The 19,941-nt window shown below is 46.6% G+C and overlaps 1 protein-coding gene across 1 annotated transcript; it reads right to left on the reverse strand.

The window, feature by feature from the left end:
• Nucleotides 1-11,943: 11,943 nt before the first annotated feature.
• Nucleotides 11,944-17,328, reverse strand: CFAP20 (cilia and flagella associated protein 20). The gene is made up of 6 exons (XM_082232448.1): nucleotides 16,980-17,328; nucleotides 15,898-15,977; nucleotides 14,576-14,687; nucleotides 14,020-14,208; nucleotides 13,429-13,539; nucleotides 11,944-12,374 (listed from the first exon to the last, which is right to left on the reverse strand). The coding sequence occupies exons 1-6, from the start codon at nucleotides 17,061-17,063 to the stop codon at nucleotides 12,369-12,371; spliced, it is 582 nt and encodes a 193-aa protein (XP_082088574.1). The 5' UTR covers nucleotides 17,064-17,328; the 3' UTR covers nucleotides 11,944-12,368.
• Between the last annotated feature and the right edge of the window lie 2,613 nt (nucleotides 17,329-19,941).

Genomic DNA, 19,941 nt, shown 5'->3' on the forward strand with positions numbered 1-19,941 from the left:
CCTTTAGGTTTTGAAGCGTGGAACTCATTTTGTCTCCAAGTGCGCTTTCAGCAATTTGCTGTGGCGTCTATTTGTTTTTAAAAATGGTGTTTTCGATAGGATAATGTCTGCCTGTAGCTCTGGGTTTTCCTATTTTGTTTCCAGACTTGCCATTTTAGTTAGGTATCTGTTGTGCGTTAATCATTTTGTGGAGATTATAATGCCAAAGGGAATACTCGCTTCCTCACCCACCTTGTGTGTCTCCTGCAAAGCCACCAGTGATGCTGATGGCTAAGAATGGGGTGGACGTCTGGGCTTTGATGCCTGAGATAGGTCTTTTGGGGGGAACCACACTATTCCTGGGACAGTAATCTGTTTTAGCTGGTTTCAATTTTAAATCACCTGCCCTGGGACCTGCTGGTGAAGGGGTAGCAATAAATCTAATAATAAAAATAACAAAGTATGCTTGCCCTACATGCACTTCCTTGTTGAAAAGGCGGCAGGTTCTTCCACAGACATAGACCAGGGGCACTTTGGTCTGCATCTTCGTGCTGGAGAGAAGGCCTTTGTTTTGGCCTTCTTAGGTAGCAGTCCCTGGTGGCTCTCGCTGGTGGCTTTTGCTCCACACACACACAAAAGCCACTAAGGCAACAGGTGCCAGGTTGCACCTTGCTCCCCTGTGCTGTGCACACACACCACACCCTAGTTGGCTCCTATCTTCTGCCGACAAGTTTTATACGTGCCGCCTCTACCACTTGTGTTCCGTTGCTGCATAATAAACACTACCCCAGCAGCTGCCAGTGGCTGCTTCTCTTTGTCCACCTCGAGAACAGGGTTCCCTCTGTTGCCTCTGCGTGCATTCATTAACCCAGAGGTCAGGAGAAATGAGCTTCAGTCGCAGACGCTTGGCTCCTGCCCTGGCTTCCTGGCCTAGCAGCGGTGCAGCTGTGCCCACTTGAGACGTGGCTGCAGGAAGCAGCTAGGAAGGCTGGGACGCTCCTGGTGCCTCTGCTATGGCATCATCATCACCACCCCAAGCTATATCTGGAGCAGAGCCGAATTGGATGGGTGGGTGTGAAGCCAAACGGTTGACAGTATCAGTTGGGAAGTTGCAAGGAGTTCAGCAACCACTGAGCAGTGTTAGTTTGGAGGGGAGCAAATGGCTACTGAGCATGTAAGGGCAAGAGCCTACCTACCCACCCACCCCCGAAACAATTCTATGTGCAAAAGCTAACTGGGCTGGCAGTTCAGTTTTGCTTTAACACAGAACTGGTGGGAAGCAGGGTAGTGCAGGAGGACAGGTTATGTTGTAAACCTTAGGCTCTGCCCTTCAAACAGAGTTTAGGATGGGTTTAGAGGAATGGCTCGGAAGCTGGCAGATCCAGGGGCAGGGTGAATGCACAATTAGAAAGGGAAACATTTGTGCAGTTCAAAATCTGAGTTCTACAAAACACGAATAATGTTAGCTGATGAAAAAAGGAAGTGATGGAGGATAATGTGAGAAGTGTGTCATCCAGTATTCCCTGGGACCCTAAACCCTGATCAAGCAGTCCTCCTTTTCCTCCCCATGCCAAAGACATTCCCCACAGACTACACTGCTACTTTTCCAGTGCCGGATTACCAAATAAGCAGAGTGGACACCGGCCGAGGGGCCCTGCAACACCAGTTCAAAATAATATTGATTTGATCTTGAGAAGAAAATTATAATGTAGCTTTCTTAGGAGATAATTTGCAAGGGAGATTTCGACTGCCTAGGGGCCTCCAAAGTGTTTGATCCAGCAATGGACTTTCCACAGTGTGTTCACCAATGTTTCCAATATTCATGAAATAATTCTGCATGGGGACTGCTTTCCTGATAAGTTGTGTGAAGTTGTCCATGATACAGTGAGGGTGGTGATGCCAGAAAATATATAAACAGGGGTGCAGAGTAGTGTGTGTGTGTGTGTGTGTGTGTGTGTGTGTGTGTGTGTGTGAATGTGTTCATCTGGGTTGTCCATTCTCTTGCTCTTCATTCTTCTTATAGCCTTGACTCCAAATGAAGTTTCCTTAGAGTTCATGACACCCGCTGTGCACAGCTTGAACACAAGACGCTTCTTCATTAGTGCTGTCAAATCCCAGTTCTGCTGCTCAGTGACGTCTTCTGTATGTCATAAACAGTGGCTCTGAGAAATAAAGAGTATGTTGTGCACACACATGCAAAATGCACAGGTGTGTTGTTGTGGCATGTGTGAGGCACAAACACTGCAATCACTTTACTGCTGTGCTGCTCAAAATTCTCCTTAAAAGCCCTGCCTCTGATTTCAAGAGACATGAGACAATATCATGACCCTCAATGTCATACTGAGTGTGTGGGAGAAAGGAAGCCAAAGAGTCAGGCCGCAATCTTGTATTTGCAAGTGCAATTTACCAGATGAAGACAGAATCTCTGGAAACTTGAATAAGCTATTTTAACTGGGTATACCAGCGTAAGTCACAAGGAAAGCTTTTGCCTGTGAGGAAGACGGCTTATGGGTGAAACGTGTTCTGCTAAACAAGGTGCTTCTACCTAGCGCTGCTGTCTTAAGCTTATTGCCTGCAATTTCAGGGATCGTGATTCTAACAAAGAGCTCTCCTATAAGCCACATCCTCTTTCTTACTGTTAAGAAAATAATTCTGGAAGCTGTAAGGACAAATGCCTCCAGCTGCTAATGCAAAAGTAGCTAATGAAAAAGGCAGTGAAATCATTAACAAATGCATTGCCCAAAAGCCAAATGGCTCTTTCTGAATTGGCAGAACAATTAATTTAAGATGCAAGTGGAAATCTCCAGTGAAAAACCACGAGTTACTCTTACTTTCCCATGACGATGGAAGCATGTTGGAAGCCTAGCAAGAACAAACCCACATGATTCTGTGCTCAATCATGTTTGTAATGTGCTCCCCCACTTTTGGTCCCTACTTTCTATTTAAGACTGTAAGAAGAGCCCTGCAGATGGATCAGATCAAAGGCCCATCGCGTCCAGCACCCTGCTTGACACACTAGCCAACAGCAGGTGGTCTTGAAAAGCCCCTTGGGCAGCTCTTGTGGGGTGCAAAGCCCATCATGATGTCATCAACTAAAGCTTTCTTCCAAACATTGGAAAATACACTGTAACTAGAGCAAATCCAATGTTTTGTTTTCTTTCTCGGTGGTTTGTTGGCTCTAAAATTGGCCTGCAAATCCTTCTTTTAATGTGTCAATTCATAACACATAGTCCTAGTCCAACAAAATCTGGAGGGCCACATCTCAGTCCTAAACAAACGCTTCAACTTACATAGTTTCAAAACAGGGTGCTTATATAACTTTTAATTAGCAGATGGGGCTCAAGATGTGAGAAGCCCATGAAAACAATCAATAGCGATTTTAATGAAAGGACATCATCATCATCATCATTATCATTATTTACTGCATTTATTAGTCACTTTTTTCAGAAAATAAACTCAGTGTGATTTGCAATATAATACAAAAATTAAAACCCATACGAAACTTTATAAGCTGAAAACGTTGGCGGTCTGAAATTTCTCACCTACTAAAGGAGGTTTCAGAGTAAGCTTGTTGCAGAGCAAATGTACACAGATGGTACAATTCTTTGCATTCCACCCACAACATCAATGTGAAATCAGATGTCCTTCATTGTCACTCCTGACTTAGCATCAGCAGCAGACTTCAAGATGAATGCTGATGACTCTTGGTTAATGGCTTTCAGTTGCTCTGAGCTGAAAATTCCCCAAATGTGCTGACAGAAAAGTAGTGGCTAAAGGTGGAGAGAGGCAGGTATGAACCCTCAAATTAACAGACACTGCAGAAGGGCACAGCTTCCCCCATAAATCAACCTCAAAGTACAGAGAAATGATAATGAAAAGCTTGCAAATACGGTATCTTGCTCTGAGAATCCCATGCATTAATGTATCTAAGGACAATACCATGTTGGAGAGGCTGAGGGTTTCTTTCTCAATGCTATGGTTTGATTTTCAAAGAACTATCAAACTTTACCGGGGGGGAGTTGTTGAAACTCCAGAGCTAGTATTGCTCAACATCGTTACAGGAGTTGTAACCTTTATTAAAATAACTTCTTTATTAAAATTCTTCTGATAGCTGCAGGGATTTGCTGGTTTAGGGAATATTTTAAATATTCCAAAATGGCACAACAAAATTTGGGGAAAAGCACTGGCCGAAAAGCTGTTGCAAAAGTTTCACATAACCAAGGGTTAAAGAAAAGGAACACTTTTTGTGCTCTGGTGGCTGTATATAGCATTTTAAAATATATTGGCTAACGAAAAGCCAATACCCAAAGCCTTTTAGAACATTTGGCCGAAATAAGCTGTATTATTATTATTGTAGTAGTAGTAGTAGTAGTAGTAGTTGTTGCTGTTTTGTTGTTGTTATTTTATTACTACTACTACTATATCATTTACAGCCCGATTGCAATGAGGATTTAACATTGGTCTGTCTTTGTTCAATAGGTTCTGATATACTTTGTAGTTGGAGAGGAAGGGAATGTTTTAGCCAATTGTAAGGGGGGATGAAATGAACTGGAAAATGAAGAGGCAAATAAATAAATAAGCATAGGCAATGTTGTAAATACCATCAAAGCGGTCTTCTGAGTTTGTCCATCTTGGTCAGAGGTATAACCAAGCCCAGGATAGTTGGGAATTCTCTCCAGCACTGGCCTGCGGCCCGTAACGTGCCTGCCTCTCCAAGAGGAACAGGGCAGAGAAACTCTGCTTTGGAGCCAGTTAGGAGAGTGAGACCAAGAAAGCGTTTGGAGCTGGGAGTTGGCCAGAGCCTGAAGGTCAAGCTTTCGGTGCAGATCTCTGACGCAGGGCAAGTGGATTGGCTAACCTGGTGTTGATCTGCTTCCAGTAAGCTCTGTTTGCATAGCTATAAATAAAGCAAATATCCAAGATACAACCAGGGCTTTGCATGTAAAGGAAAGGAAGCCCTGAAGTGTTGCCTCTGGAACTTTTCAGCCATCAGGAAAGGGTTGAGTGCTTAACAGAACCCTGATGAGAAACTTGGAAAAAAATGTGAAGAAGGTTGCGGAAAACATACTTGGAATGAGGAACTTAATGGGATGCTGCTCCTTTCAGAACAGCTATAGCTGTAAACATAAGCAAAGGTAAAGGGACCCCTGACCGTTAAGTCCAGTTGCGAACGACTCTGGGGTTGCGGTGCTCATCTTGCTTTACAGGCCAAGGGAGCTGGCGTATGTCTGCAGACAGCTTCTGGGTCATGTGGCCAGCATGACTAAGCTGCTTCTAACAAACCAGAGCAGCGCCCCAAAATGCTGTTTACCTTCCCGTCGGAGCGGTACCTATTTATCTACTTGCACTTTGACGTGCTTTCGAACTGCTAGGTTGGCAGGAGCAGAGACCAAGCAACAGGAGCTCACCCTGTCGTGGGGATTTGAACCACTGACCTTCTGATCGGCAAACCCTAGGCTGAATGGTTTAGACCACAGCACCACCCGCATCCCAGTGTGAACATAAACATTAAGCAAAAAAATAATAATAAAACAGAGTAAGATCATCTAAAGCACAGACAAAGCTCACTTTTATTATAGGCACATGTTATTTATTTTATTTTATTATTTTTTATTATTTTTATTATTTATATTATTATTATTATTATTATTATTATTATTATTATTATTATCATCATCATCCAACATTTCTCCGATGAAAATAGGGACGTCCCATGCCATAATGATAATTTTACTATTTATACCCCACACATCTTACTGGGCTGCCCCAGCCACTCTGGGCAGCTTCCAACATATATAAAAACTTAATATAACGTTTTTTAAAAAAACTTCACTACAGAGGACTGCCTTCAAGGGGCTCAAGGGTCGGATAACTTCATACCCTTCAACATTTCTCCAGTGGAAATAGGGACATCCTAAGGAAAAGTGGGGCATTCTGGGATCAAATAAGAAACTGAGACGGTTTCTCTAAATTAGGGACGTCCCTGGAAAATAGGGACACTTGGGGGGTCTGCTACTACTGCTGCTACACCCTGTCAACACATGTAGCACTTTACAGAAGTGACTTGAGAACTGCAAGATTTGCTGACCACATTCTCCTGAAGCCCAATTCCTGCTGGCTGTGCTCAGAAAGAGGACCTCTCAGCACAGTGCACAGAAACTTGGGACAGTCCAGATTGCACAGCTGGGCTGAGCAGCGGCTGAGCTTTGGCACCCTACCCTGCCCCCTCCACCTTCAGTTATGGCTTCTCTGCCCATCAAGCTTTGCTTTGGAGACATCAGAATTAAAGCCTGCTTGTTGCTCTGCATCACAGCTGCTGCTTCTGCCTTCCTGAAACTGCCAAGCAAATTAGATTTTTCTTTCCATCCAGGAAGGCACTGAGCCATGAGCCTGACCCCATTAGGAGGCTGATAAGATACGTTCATTATTGATTCTGCCTCCTGAAACGCTGCTTCTCTTGTGCTGTGAACTCTGACCATCTGAAAAAGAGGATGTGAGATCATGGGCTATTTGATAACAGCACCTCCTTCCCTTCCTCCTGTTGCTGCTGTGGGAACAGTAGCTCTTTGGAACAAAGCTCATTAAGAGCATGCCCAGGGGCTTTGACTATATCCGCGAATTGCATGTCCTGCCCCAACACTTCCCATCAGATGAGCTGAGTGGAACTGGCCTTGTAGAAAATGTTCTGTTGCTTTGCCTGCCTGTCAAATGATCCTCTCCACACTGCAACCCAAATACTTTTCTCTATAGAAGCAAAAATGTCCACATCAGCCAGCTTTGATGCATTCCGGAAAAATGGTTCTCCTGATTCCAACAGAATATAATTTACATGAAAGCCTCAACAGGATCATTCCAAGAGCACTTCTCCAAGGACCACTGGCTTGCTTAGAAGATTGCAGCCACAGCAAAAAGGTGCATTGATTTCCAGTCAATCAATTTATAGCACAAAATTAGGCGCTTAATTGCTACCCAATTTGCCAAATGCAGTGTGGATGCTTGAGGTTTTGCTTCTTCTGCAGGGAAGCACTCGGCACTGGTTATGATGTGTATTTGAGCTGGGCAGTTGTGATTCTGTCCCAAAATTGATTCCTGTTCCTCATGGAATGTGTTTGTGCACGATCGTTGGTCCTTTGTGGCATGATTGTAAACTACTGACTAGCATACTTATAGCAACTAGACCTTCTCTAGCCATGCATCCTCCAAAGGTTTTGGACTACAACTCCCTTCATTCCTATGGAGGTATCACTTTCAAATCAGCTAGCAGACAAAGGGACAGAGCAGAGGTGTTTGACCTGCAGCTGAACAGCCTGTTTCCCCCACCACCATCAACAAGATGGTCTAGCAGCATGGTCATATTATGCTGGGGCTGATGGGAATTGTAGTCCAAAACACCTTGAGGGCAGCAGGCTGTGTAGCATAATACGCAGAGATATTTTGCCACTAACAATCCTCCTGAGGCACAATCACTGCAGGCAACATAGCATTTTTAAAAGTTATTATTTGGAGACTAAGTTCTAGGACACTAAATGAAGTAATGGCAATGGGCCATTGACTTCGCCAGTCCATTTTAATAGCAAATAGTATAAAGGCACCAGGGTTGTTTATTGTTACTGGCCTGCTGAGATTTTAAAATATTACTATCATTCAAGAGAGAAACAGTTAAAGAAATGTCACATGGATGAAATCAAGGTATGCACAATTGGGACAAGCAGCCTTAAACAGATTGGTGATTCCCCATCCCAATGATGCCAACTGCTTGGTGCCACTTCTACGCCCTTTGCAGAGGCAACTTCTACGCCCTTTGCCTTTGAATCCCACTTGGATGAGGGAGGCAGAAACTGCCTCAGCTGGATTTGCCAATTCTGCATGGCTTCAGCAACCACCTGCCTCCCATCTCCTAGGAAGATTTTGCCCAAAGGAACAGCCTGTCTGTTCCCTCTGACTCATTACTAGTGCAAGTCAGCAAATGGCAGGCGAGACAGTAAGATTTTGTTTGTGGAGCAATGTCAAGGGGGTCGCCATTAGTCTGCATGCAAAGGACTCAGCCAACTTAGGGCTTAAGGTGCCTGAATACCAAAGGCTTCACCGAACAGAGTCAGGAAGGTCTGCAGCACAGGCAGAGTCCTGGGCCCCTAAGCCTATAGCTTTGCAGGCAGATAACCAGTGCCTGGTGTGTAGCTCAAGACAGCCAAGACACCTTCATAGGGTTGTGCTGCCTTGTTAGGAGCAAAATCCTTCCAAGATAGTAGTTTTATTTGAAGAGGGATCTCTGGCTTTGGGGAAATTCAAAACCCAACACCTGCTGGCTGGGGCTGAATCCTGCTCCTTGCCCACAGCTCCCTTTTCACTTGCAGCCTTTGTCAATTCCCACTCCTCAGAGAGGACCTCTGCCATCCAAGCAAGCCTGGTGCCTACAGCAGAAAATAGCACACCAGACCCTTGTGCTCATGCATTGCCGCTGAGCAATAAAGACCCCCTTTATTCCCTCTCCTGCACATGAAAGAGCCCCTACCCAGCGGGCACTGTCTGCCTCTTAAGACATGGGCAATCTGACAAAAGGAGAGGAGGGGCATCCCAGCTTGGCTGGCCATCTGTGGCTGGCTGCTGTCCAGTGAATGAAGGGGATGGGGAGGGGCCAGGAAGTGAGAAGCTGCTGAGATGGAGCTGCCCTGTGAGAGAGTTGCAACACCAGATAGGACAATTGGTGCCTTGTGCGCATCCACAGCCATATCTGCTCCACTTGTTCTGGCTAACAGGGCCTCTTAAAAACAGTGCTCACTCCTTGCAGAAAGATTTAATGTTGGGACAGTGAGATTCTTCCATTTGCCCAGACTGACCCATGCAGTCTGCAGGTACACCCCAACAACCAGCAGGCCCCAAAAAGAGAACCGAGCAAGAACCGTGGTAGAAAGGAGCAGGTGCTTTGTGTCTGCAGGCTGGGAGAAAATTGCTCCCTCTCCAAATATGGTGATGAGGCAGCATCTCCAGCGAGGAGTTATCTTGAGTGGATTATCCAGAACATTGGCAGGAGATAGAACAACCAAGTTCTCAATGCTGCAATGCAGAGGAAAACTGCCACATTCTGTTCCAGGGATTGGCGACAATTGAAGATGGGTCTGGCATTGCAACAGGAGGCCCTGGTTCTTTTGGAGGAGGGATGGCACCTCAAATTATCAGCATGTGGAAGCTTTTCAGCTATTAAAACCTCCACTGCTCTGGAAGGACTTACCCTCCGGAGTCTCTAGAGACCAGTCTAGGACTTGACACAGAATAAAAGCAAAGACAGTCACTTGTCAAATCTGTCCACCTAGGGAACTCCACAGCAAGACCCTCACAATGCCCCCCCCCAACTTCCACACCATTAAAACTCTCAGCTAACCAAGATTTGTGTACTTACAGGTCTCCCCACCCTAGTGCTATAAATCACTTGGAGACATAAAAGGGCTATTATTTACTAACTGCAGGAGCTGTGAGCTGCTCCTTTTTTTACTGGATTGACAGAGTTTTTGCAAGGGTTCCTTAAAGAGGAAATCCATGTGAGCCACAAGAGCTCCATAGGTCACCACTAGTCAAGCAGTCAATGCAGAAACCTCTTCATCCATGTCCCTTCAACACCCCCAAGGTCTGAGAGAAGGCAAGCCTTACAATGCAAGGCCCTAGAACCGCCCATGATTCTGACCTTTCAGGGCTGCTCCTCCATTAACCAGTGTACCTTACAGTGAGTTTAGAAACACAACAGCAACACCTGCTGGAAGTAAAAGGAACACCACCATATGCATAGAATCATAGAGTTGGAATAGACCACAAGGGCCATCGAGTCCAACCCTCTGCCAAGCAGGAAACACCATCAGAGCACTCCTGACATATGGTTGTCAAGCCTCTGCTTAAAGACCTCCAAAGTAGGAGACTCCACCACACTCCTTGGCAGCAAATTCCACTGTCGAACAGCTCTTACTGTCAGGAAGTTCTTCCTAATGTTTAGGTGGAATCTTCTTTCTTGTAGTTTGGATCCATTGCTCCGTGTCCGCTTTTCTGGAGCAGCAGAAAACAACCTTTCTCCCTCCTCTATATGACATCCTTTTATATATTTCAACATGGCTATCATATCACCCCTTAACCTCCTCTTCTCCAGGCTAAACATGCCCAGCTCCCTTAGCCGTTCCTCATAAGGCATCGTTTCCAGGCCTTTGACCATTTTGGTTGCCCTCCTCTGGACACGTTCCAGCATGCTGGAGGCCTGTCGGCAGGCACTGCTGCGGTCATGGTGCTCTCCTTAGGACAAAACCAAGGGAGGGGGCTTCTGTTGCTGTTCTTCAAACTAATCTATTCTGGTCCAGCCACATCATCAGACAGGTACACAATTTAGTGTTACAGGATTTACAGTAACCGCTGCAGAACTTCTTCGCGCGTGTGTGAATGGAAACATTCTGGCCATCTCTAAAGCAATTTGTGATGTTTTGGTTGATCCTAACAAATGTATTAGCCTCCTGCCCACTCTTGGCTTTTGGTCTGAAAGACCAGCCAGCAAGACTACCTGTGCTCACTGAGTACAGACTGTCAACAATCCTTCAGCTCAGAGTTCTGGTTATTTTAGGTCACTCATTTTAGGCTAAGTGGAGGAAGTGGAAGATAAAGGACATCACATGGCAAGCTGGGTGGCAACTCTGCTCACACTTGCATTTTGACAGATGGGGAGTCATGGGAACACTTCCGCTGCTTAAGTTTGAAACTCAAAAAGGGCAGAAGTCTAGCAGAGGTTCTTCTTAGGTGCAACGTGAACCTCTCCCCACCCTACTTAGATAAGGGGTAGATAGCCTGTCATCCTCCAGATGTTCCACAGCTGCGAAAACCCATCCTCCCTCATTATTAGCCATGCCTACTGAGGCTGAGGGACGCGGGTGGCACTGTGGGTAAAAGCCTCAGCGCCTAGGGCTTGCCGATCGAAAGGTCGGCGGTTCGAATCCCCGCGGTGGGGTGCGCTCCCGCTGCTCGGTCCCAGCGCCTGCCAACCTAGCAGTTCGAAAGCACCCCCGGGTGCAAGTAGATAAATAGGTACCGCTGGTAAACGGCGTTCCGTGTGCTGCGCTGGCTCGCCAGATGCAGCTTTGTCACGCTGGCCACGTGACCCGGAAGTGTCTCCGGACAGCGCTGGCCCCCGGCCTCTTGAGTGAGATGGGCGCACAAACCCCAGAGTCTGTCAAGACTGGCCCGTTCGGGCAGGGGTACCTTTACCTTTACCTTTACTGAGGCTGATGGGAGTTCAACAAATAATGGAATTCCCTCCCCACAGAGATGTGCCTGGCACCTTCACTATAGTCTCAGGGAATTATGAAGACACACCTCTTTTGACACCAGAGATGTGTGTTTGGAGGACCCACCCTATTATTGTGACTGTAATTTGCATTAATTTCTTTAATACTGAATTGTCAATTGCTGTAACCCACCCTGGGACCTGGTGAAGTAAGGGGAATAAGTTTAGTAACAATATCTGTAAGGCTGAGGGTTCTGGAAAGCGCCCCCCCCCCCGAGGCCACTTTGCCTGGATTTCCCACCCCTTCCTTGGACTGGTGCCACCAGCAAGCAAAGGCAGCCAACCTAGTCACTTGTCAAATCTCCCTATGTTCAGGCTTTCCGCTTTCGCCTTTCCAAGAGACTTTTCAGATGCAGCCATTCCTATAACCTTTCATCAGCTGTGTGCACTGTACTGTGAATTTGCATACCACATGACCGGGAAAGAGGAAGGGGATTCTACTGAGGTTCATGCCCAAGAAATCAGATCTGACAGTTCAGAACTTTGGCTACCATCCCTCCTTATCTCCTTGGCACACAAGCAGGAGACACACATTGACACTTGACAATGAAGGGGACAAGGCAGGCCAGGCACAATACCAGGGAATCAATTCACCTGCAGGAGAGCCTGTGATGCATAAGGCCTCCCTCAGCATGCAGTAACCAAGAACAGCCTTACAAAGAAAATCAAATATTTAATAGCAGCTTCCAGAAGGGGAGGAGTCCACATGTATTTGGAGCATACATGAAAAAAGATATGAACAGCAAAGAAGAAAAACCACTGGCATCCGAGGGGGGCGGGGGGCACAAGGATCTCAAAACTGCTCCAATAGAGTTGTCTGCATGCACTCAGGATCAAGCCCCATAACTCAAGTTTGGTCTGGGGTTGATTTTAAAGTGCAAGCTTGATCGTGCATCATCTCGCTCACACAAAACAATGACATGGTTAGTTGTCCTGTGTCCCAGCATTTTAGATAACAACTTTTATTAAATAAAGTTACCCTATGTAAATCAACATTAAATTTTGTTTTTAATTTAAAAAAACAAACTCTTCCACCTCTCTTCACAGTGTCTCTCTCAGTGTGTTTCCCAATGTGACATCATTGCTGCAGGGGGAAATGCAGAGAAAGACAGTTATTCAAAAGTTCACATTCATTCAAAGGGCATTCAGATCTCTCTTATTGCAGCAATATCCCTCACCAGCAGGCTCTCTGCGTGTGTGTGCAGGCGCATGGGACAAGAGATTTGTCCAAGGCCCCCTGCTAAAACAAAGCTGAACTGACACCTGAAATTGAATTTCCCAAGGCTCAACTTTCATAGCATTCCTTCTTTAGAACTCACTCCTTAGAGAGACTCACCTTTAGGCACCAGGTGTAGACCTTTTAAGATCAACTAGTTTATAGGTTTTAACACTGGGACATTTATCTGCTCTACTTTGTTGTGATGCTATATTGCAGCATATGTTGTTTGAATGTATATCAGTTGCTCTGTGAGCCTGACAGCTAAGGAGTGGTGTAAGATGCTTACTAAATAATACACTAGATTATGCTGCAAGCAGCCAAATTCTTAAGTTTCCATGCAGTCCACGCATAAGGCTCTCTTAATTGACTTATTGGCATCAGTTGCCCTCACTTCCAGCAGCCATGGGGAACCTCCAGCCCGTGGGCCTAGTTAGGCCCCCAGACACCCCTGTTTGGTCCATGAGGCCATTTTGACCAAGCCATGTCCATGTTTCCTACAGAGATAGGACTTCAGGGGAGGGGCAGGTAAAGATGTAGCATCAATCAGATGAATTGGCAGCAGCTGCAAAGCTGCATGCAAAGAACTGTGCCCCCCATGGCTTCGCAACTCAGGCGATCATCTGGTTGTTGGGGCTTTTTATGCACATTGACTTCACAAGGTTAGCTGAAAGTTGGCACTTTACAGGCTGTGCCTTTGCCCATGCTATTTGATTTCAAATTGTGTGGGCAAAAGTGGGTCATTCAATGAGTCAGCAGCCAACCTGTCAGACTTGGCTTGAGGAGGGTGGAAGATAAGGATGCATTCTTGCCCTCCAAATCCAGTGCTCCACTCCAGCGGTCTCTGCTCCCACAACTAGCTTAACAAGCACTTTTTAAAATGCAAACTCCTGCTCCCCCCGATCCTCCAGCAGCTGCTCACCTTGGCCTTGTTCTGGACTGGGATATAAAGCTTGAACTCAGCAGGAAGCTCATCCTCAGAGTAGAGTCTGTCAGAGAAATAAATTCTGCGGATGCGACAGTTTGCGTGGATCTGAAAAGTCAAGCATGTCCAAGAAGGGTGTTTCAGCAGCAGTCATTTCAAAGCAGCCTGACATCTACCAGCCCCCCCCCCCCAATGGATGCTATTCCATTTCGCTATAAACAGAATCAGCTAGGAAGTCATTCTGGTAGTCTCAGATTTGGGTTGTATGACTGGTAAGAAATTTTATATATAAATACTAACATACATATATACAATGCATGTGTTTCAGAACAACCTCTAAAGTGAGATCAGGCCCAGGGATAAAAGAAAACAGTCAAATCTGCTGATTGACACTTGTGGGCCTAGAATTTCCAGTGTTAACTCTGAATGCTGATCTCCCCCATGTTAACTGAAGACCCCAGCAGTTGCCACCGCTAGCTACAGAGAGACTGAAGCAGGGACCCACAATGGCTTTCTCCACAAGGGCAACCACCCAAATCAGCAACTGAAATGCAAGTGTCACAGCTGTCAGAACACACAGCTCCTTACCTGGACTCTCAGGGTTTCAATGTAGTTGGTACCATACGCTCGTCGAGTGAAGTCAGAGAGGTTGAATTGGATCTGGTTCCAGCCATCGTCCAGGCGCATAGGCATGGTGCAGATGAAAGGCTTGACACGAGTGGTGCTCTGGTAATTGCTGGCACGGAACCGTCGGCGCACATTTTTATCATCTAACACCTAACACATAAAGACACGCCGCTGCTGAAGGGGGGGGGGGGGCTGCAGATGTCAAGCCTGCAGTCCCCTAACCTTACTGACAAGAATACTAGGCAGTCTGCCTTCAGCTCCCCTGGAGGGAGGGGCCTGCAGAATAAGCAGTGTCAGGCTAGCCAAGGACCTGACTGAAGTGCTGGAGAGGAACTCTGCCAGTAAGGCTGAACTGAGGGTTGGAGTAACAGATGGATCTCAGAGACTGAGTAGCTCTAAGCAAGTCACCTTTTATATAATAGGAACAACCATCTCATGACTTAGATGGGAAGACCAATGACTTTGCCCACTAATGCTGTCATGTTCTGGACCTGCTGTGTTAGCTCCATGAACTAACCTGTACTTCAAAGGTGAAGTATTTCTTCAGGTTCTTGATTATCATCACCAGAAAGGGTAATTTGATCCCCAGCGTCTTCTTTGGGTCAGCAGGACATGTGATGTATGTGGTACTGTGGGGGAGAGAAACAGAATGAGCAAGACTGCACGACTTGCAGGAGAAGCAGGCCTTCTGAGAGCATCTCATCTCCCAGGGCTTAAAAATTCAGGTGCAGGATGCGCATCAGAAGAACCCATTTGTTTGAAATATTTCTACAGGCATTTCAGGATTCTCTAAAAGCTTATATACTAATATTTCTGCCTCCCTATGGAGCAGGATTGGGGAAACTCAGCCCCAGGGACCAAATGTGGCCCTCCAACCTTCTCATCCAATCCTTGGGACTCTCTCCAGGCCACAAACCCTCACTGACCCTGCTCTGCACCCTCAAGAGCCTTTGCCTGTCAGGAATGCATCCTATGCATTATATGATCTGCGACAATACCATAGGTGCCGACTCCATGGGGCCTGAGGGGGCCCGAGCCCCCTCAAAAATTCGTTTGGGGGGGCTCCGCCCCCCAATAATCTCGGGCGCCCCTCCAGCATAGCGCCACCGCCGCCCCTCCCCCAGCCCAAAATGCACAGGGTCGGGCTGCATGCCTCCTGCCCTCCCTCCCGAGCAAAAGCTCCACCCAATTTCCTTCGGAGCTGATTAATAGGCGCAGCACGCTCTCCCCTATTCGCTCACGAGGAGGCGGCGCCACTTTATCTGCATATTCATGAGCTTATTTATTATTCATGAGCTTTCCCGCCCCCCCCCCCCAATATTTTTTATAAGTCCGCGCCCCTGGACAATACCTCTTCCCTGCCTCAATTGAAAATTGAGAAAAGCTTGTGTAGAAACTCTTAACTTTTGCATGGTTGGAAGGTATCCGGCTCTACTAAGAGTCACCTCTGTTGGTATGCCCAGGTTTACCTCTAGCAGTCCCTGGAAATTTACCCACCATGGAACGCAGCTCTCAGGCTGAGAAAGGTTCTCCATCCCAGCAGCTGTAGGGAAAGCTCCTGCCACATGGGAGACTAATCCTTTCTGGCCTGAGGGCCACATGCAGCCAGCCCATTCAAAGCATAACAGATAAATTGCCACAATGGGCTCCTCCAATCCCAGACTCGTCCTTACCAAGGATGGGAGCAATTAGCTGTTTCCATAGTTACTATACACTGGCGTGGTTTTGATGGAGAAATCTCTGTGAGGAAACTGGAGCTGGGAATCAATCCCACAATGCTTTTCAACGTCTAATTCTCAATGGGACATTAGGAAAGCATAGACAGTGGTTCCTCTTTACCTGACATTGGTCCCTTCAATCTCCAACACCAATGACTGAATATCATTATCTGTAATTCTTTTGATGTGGCCATTCCGCACCTAGAAGGTGAGAATGAAATAGGACATCACTCAATTAAGCAGATGACTTTCTTGCTTCAAATAGCATCTGAAAGCCCTACCAGGAAGACATACTTCTGAATTAGAAGTGCAGGCTTCATCCTGTTCTCACAATGGCCAACCATATTCCCATGGAAAGCCCGCAAGCAGTACATAAAAACAACAGAACTCTGTTCACTTGCAGTTCCTAGCAACTGGTATTATAGTGGAGGCAGCATACAACCACTGCAGCTAGTAGTCATTGCTAGACTAATTCGCCATGAATTCAGCTTAATCCTTTTTTAAAGCTGCCCAAGTCAGGGATCATCACTACATTATATGGTACAACTCCCACTGTCCATTACCACTGGCCACATTGCCTAGGCTTGATGGAAACTGGCATCCAAAACATATGGAGGGCAACTAGTTGGGGAAGTTATGACCTAGAGAGTAATCTGCTTAGCCACTGAGGGAAATAGGCTGCAAAGCTATTTGGTCTGATCCAACAGGGCTCTTTTCAGCCGTAGTAGGAAGGGAAAATGAGGCTTTCTGCTTCCGGTCAATTAGAAATGGGACCACCAGGCATGAAGCACTGCTAGACCACCCTAAAATGTCGGGGGCCCAAGGGACAGTGGAGGGGCTTCTAAAGAAATGGGGCAACAGACGAGGAGGGAACCCCTAAGAGGATCCCTCCCCAAACAGGTGCCCTCCAGATTGTTCTCCCATCAGTCCCAAAGGAACACAGTAATACGACGCTGGGGCCGACGGGAGTTGTAGTCCAAGAGTCCGGAGGTTCCCCAGGCCTGGCTCGGGCTTCCTTCGAGCATGCGAAGCCTGAGAGAGGAAGCGAGGCTGGCTGGCTCCGGGGTTCTCCCTGGCGGCGCCACAAGCCCTGAAGAGAGCTCTTGAAGGCCAACCCTTGAAGGCCAACCCCCGGGCAGCCATGAGGACTAGAAACCCTCTCGCAGAAACGCCCCCCAGGCCAGGACCAGCTCCCTCCGCCACCTTCTTGTCCCAGATCTGCAGCGGTTTGCTCCCGATGCTGTAGAGCACGGATAGGAAGCCGCTCTGGAACGTGTTCTTGAACATCCCGCCGCCGCCTCCGCGTCGCGGGTAGGGAGGGCTCGTTCCGCCGGGCGGGTGAGAGGGCGTTGGGCTCCCTCCTCAGCCGCCGCCGCCGCGCGCGCGTCTCTCGCTCTTCTCAGTGATTCCTATGCGGAAGGACACAAGCTCCCTCTCAGTGTGTACTTTGACTCCGCGCGACTGGAAGAGCGCTCCGCCAGCCAGCTAAAGCGAGGCTCAAAGGGCCAACCGGACATCGCGCCGAAGCCACGCCCCCCGTCGTTAAGGGACGGACTACTTTCCGGACGGGACTAGTTGCCGTCCTCTTTCTCGCTCTCTAGGCGCCGTGTGTTGTCGCGCAGCTCGTGCGCGTTGCCTGGGCAACGGGGCGGGACGAGGGAACTACCTCACCGCGTCCGCTTACTCCATAGATCCGAAAAGTGCAGAGAGGACCATTCAGTAGTTTCTAGTGTAGGTCTGAAACTCCCTTGTCTCTTTTGCTTATTTGCCTTCCTCCAACTTCCAACTCACTTCCCTTGAGAGTTGACCTCCAAAACAACCTCAGAGAAATTCGTTGCATAACGCAGCTTGTGCAGCAACCCCGCTACCTTCAATAATCCCCTCGTTGAACTCAGTGGGGCATACTTCTGTGTAGGCATACAGAGCTGTACTCTTCCTGCAAAATATGATTCTAAACTTTTAAGCAGTTCAGTGCTGCCCTTCCTATTTGTTCCCATTCATGAACCTCAGCTGTTGATACCCAGCAGGATGCTACCACCTCTGTAACCTGGGGGTCATAGGAAGCCATCATGGGCCAACAGCCTCCTCCATGAATTTGCCTTTAAATTGTGATCACTCGCTTGGATAGCTTGAAAAGGAAATTAGAAAAATGCATGCAGAAGGAGCAGACCATCAGTGACCACTAGTCACAATAGCTATTTATCACCTACAGGATCACAGCTTCTAGGTACCAGTTTCTGGAGAACACTTGGAGAGAGCTTCTATTATTATGGTTATCACTAATTTGTTACCTGCCTTTCACCAACAGGTCCCAGGGAGGGGTAAAGCAATTTGAAATTCAGGATTTAAAACAGTTGAAACAGGTTACAGTCACCAGAATAGGGTGGGCTCTGAAAATGCACATCAACCTTGTGTCATACGCCAGGTTAAAGATGTGTGTTTTCAGCATTCCCTAAAAGCTGTATAGTGAAGGTGTCAGATGCAAATCTACAACTTAGGGAACACCACAGAGAAACACTTCTCTTGGGCTGCTGCCACCCCTGGACGTCTATGGAGTGGAACTATGAAGAGGGGCCCTTCTGCCCACCTTAGCACCCGAGATGGTCTCTAGAGAACAAGGTGGCCTTTTTGCTATTTGGGCCTGAGTCATTTAGGGCTTTAAATGCTAACATGAGAACCTTGAATTAAGACAGGAAATGAATTGACAGCTAATGTAGCTGTTTTAAAATAGGGGTTGAGTTCTAAAAGCAACCCCAACCAATAATATGTTTGGACCAGTTGAAGTTTCTGAGTAGTCTTCAAGGGCAGCCCCACATAGAGTGCATTGCAATCATTTAGTATGGAATTTAGAGCATGGAGTGTTTTTTTAATACATAAAAAAGAAAGCTGGGAGGGTGAAGAAACTTCAAAACTGCCCAATGAGGACTGAATGAACACAGTTACTGTTGAATGTGGGGGAGGAACATAAATTGGGGTGGGGAACAGTAGAATGGAATATTGGGAATCCCAAACAGTAATAGTTCACACTGCCCCACATTTTGTTGTACAGCCACTTGTTTCCTGATTGCACGGAAAACAGCCATGACCCATGCAAAAGAGGGCAGCATCAGCAAGCAAGTGGAAAGGTTCTTAGATGTGTGTTTAAACCTTGATTAGGACTGCTACGCAAGGACTGAAACAGAGGTATGTTTTTAGAAATGTTAGAACCCAGGGTGGCAATTGGATTTTGGCTGAGGGCACCTTAGCAGCTGCCATGTTCTCACCTGCACCAGTCAAAAGAAGCTTGTAGGCTTACTCTATCTTTAAGGAACTTCCCACACAAATCAGCGTAAACTGCTGTCATCTTCAGATGAAGGGCAGTATAGAAATTTAATTTAAAAAATAAAATAACCATATGATGTTGTTGTTGTTGTTTCTGTACTGACATTTCAAGCCATAAAGCTGATTTACTTACCGTCCACTGTTGTGTGTAAACAAACATTTTAGTTCAGTGTATCTGAAGAAGTGTGCATGCACACGAAAGCTTACACCAAGAACAAACTTAGTTGGTCTCTAAGGTGCTACTGGACAATTTTTTATTTTTTTATGTATTTCGACTGTGTCAGACCAAAATGGCTACCTACCTGATTTTAGTTATAGTGACATTTGTAGCTCTTGCCAAGCATTTTTAAATTTGTAGTGACATACAGCAAAAACCACAGGGTCACCACAGTAAGGATCACAAAAGTTGTATCTCAGTGAACACAAGTACAGTGGTACCTTGGGTTACATACGCTTCAGGTTACATACACTTCAGGTTACAGACTCCGCTAACCCAGAAACAGTACCTCGGGTTAAGAACTTTGCTGCAGGATGAGAACAGAAATCGTGCTCCGGCGGCACGTAGTGCTTCAGGTTAAGAACAGTTTCAGGTTAAGAACGGAACTCCGGAACGAATTAAGTTCTTAACCCAAGGTACCACTGTACAATATTTAATTTATTTGTGTGGATAGACACACAAGCAGATCCGTTAGCAGGAGTGTCTGGACAACAGAGAGGGTGAAATGCTATCTGTGTTAAAGGAGGCAGTAATGCACTCTTTACTGGGGGGAAACAGTATCCAGTTGGATCTCCCCCCACCCCCATTTAAATAATTGCCTTCAAGTTAAAAACAAGGCACTGCAGC

Source organism: Podarcis vaucheri, assembly GCF_965113315.1.
Source record: "Podarcis vaucheri genome assembly, chromosome: 7".
NCBI lineage: Eukaryota > Metazoa > Chordata > Lepidosauria > Squamata > Lacertidae > Podarcis > Podarcis vaucheri.

Excerpts from the sequence above, each read along its gene's own strand:
- CFAP20 (XM_082232448.1), bottom strand. The coding sequence starts at position 17,063 with ATGTTCAAGAACACGTTCCAGAGCGGCTTCCTATCCGTGCTCTACAGC. Across the intron at positions 15,978-16,979 it reads TGCAGATCTGGGACAAGAAG|GTGCGGAATGGCCACATCAA; the intron begins GTGGCGGAGGGA and ends CTCACCTTCTAG. Across the intron at positions 14,688-15,897 it reads ATTGAAGGGACCAATGTCAG|TACCACATACATCACATGTC; the intron begins GTAAAGAGGAAC and ends TCTCCCCCACAG.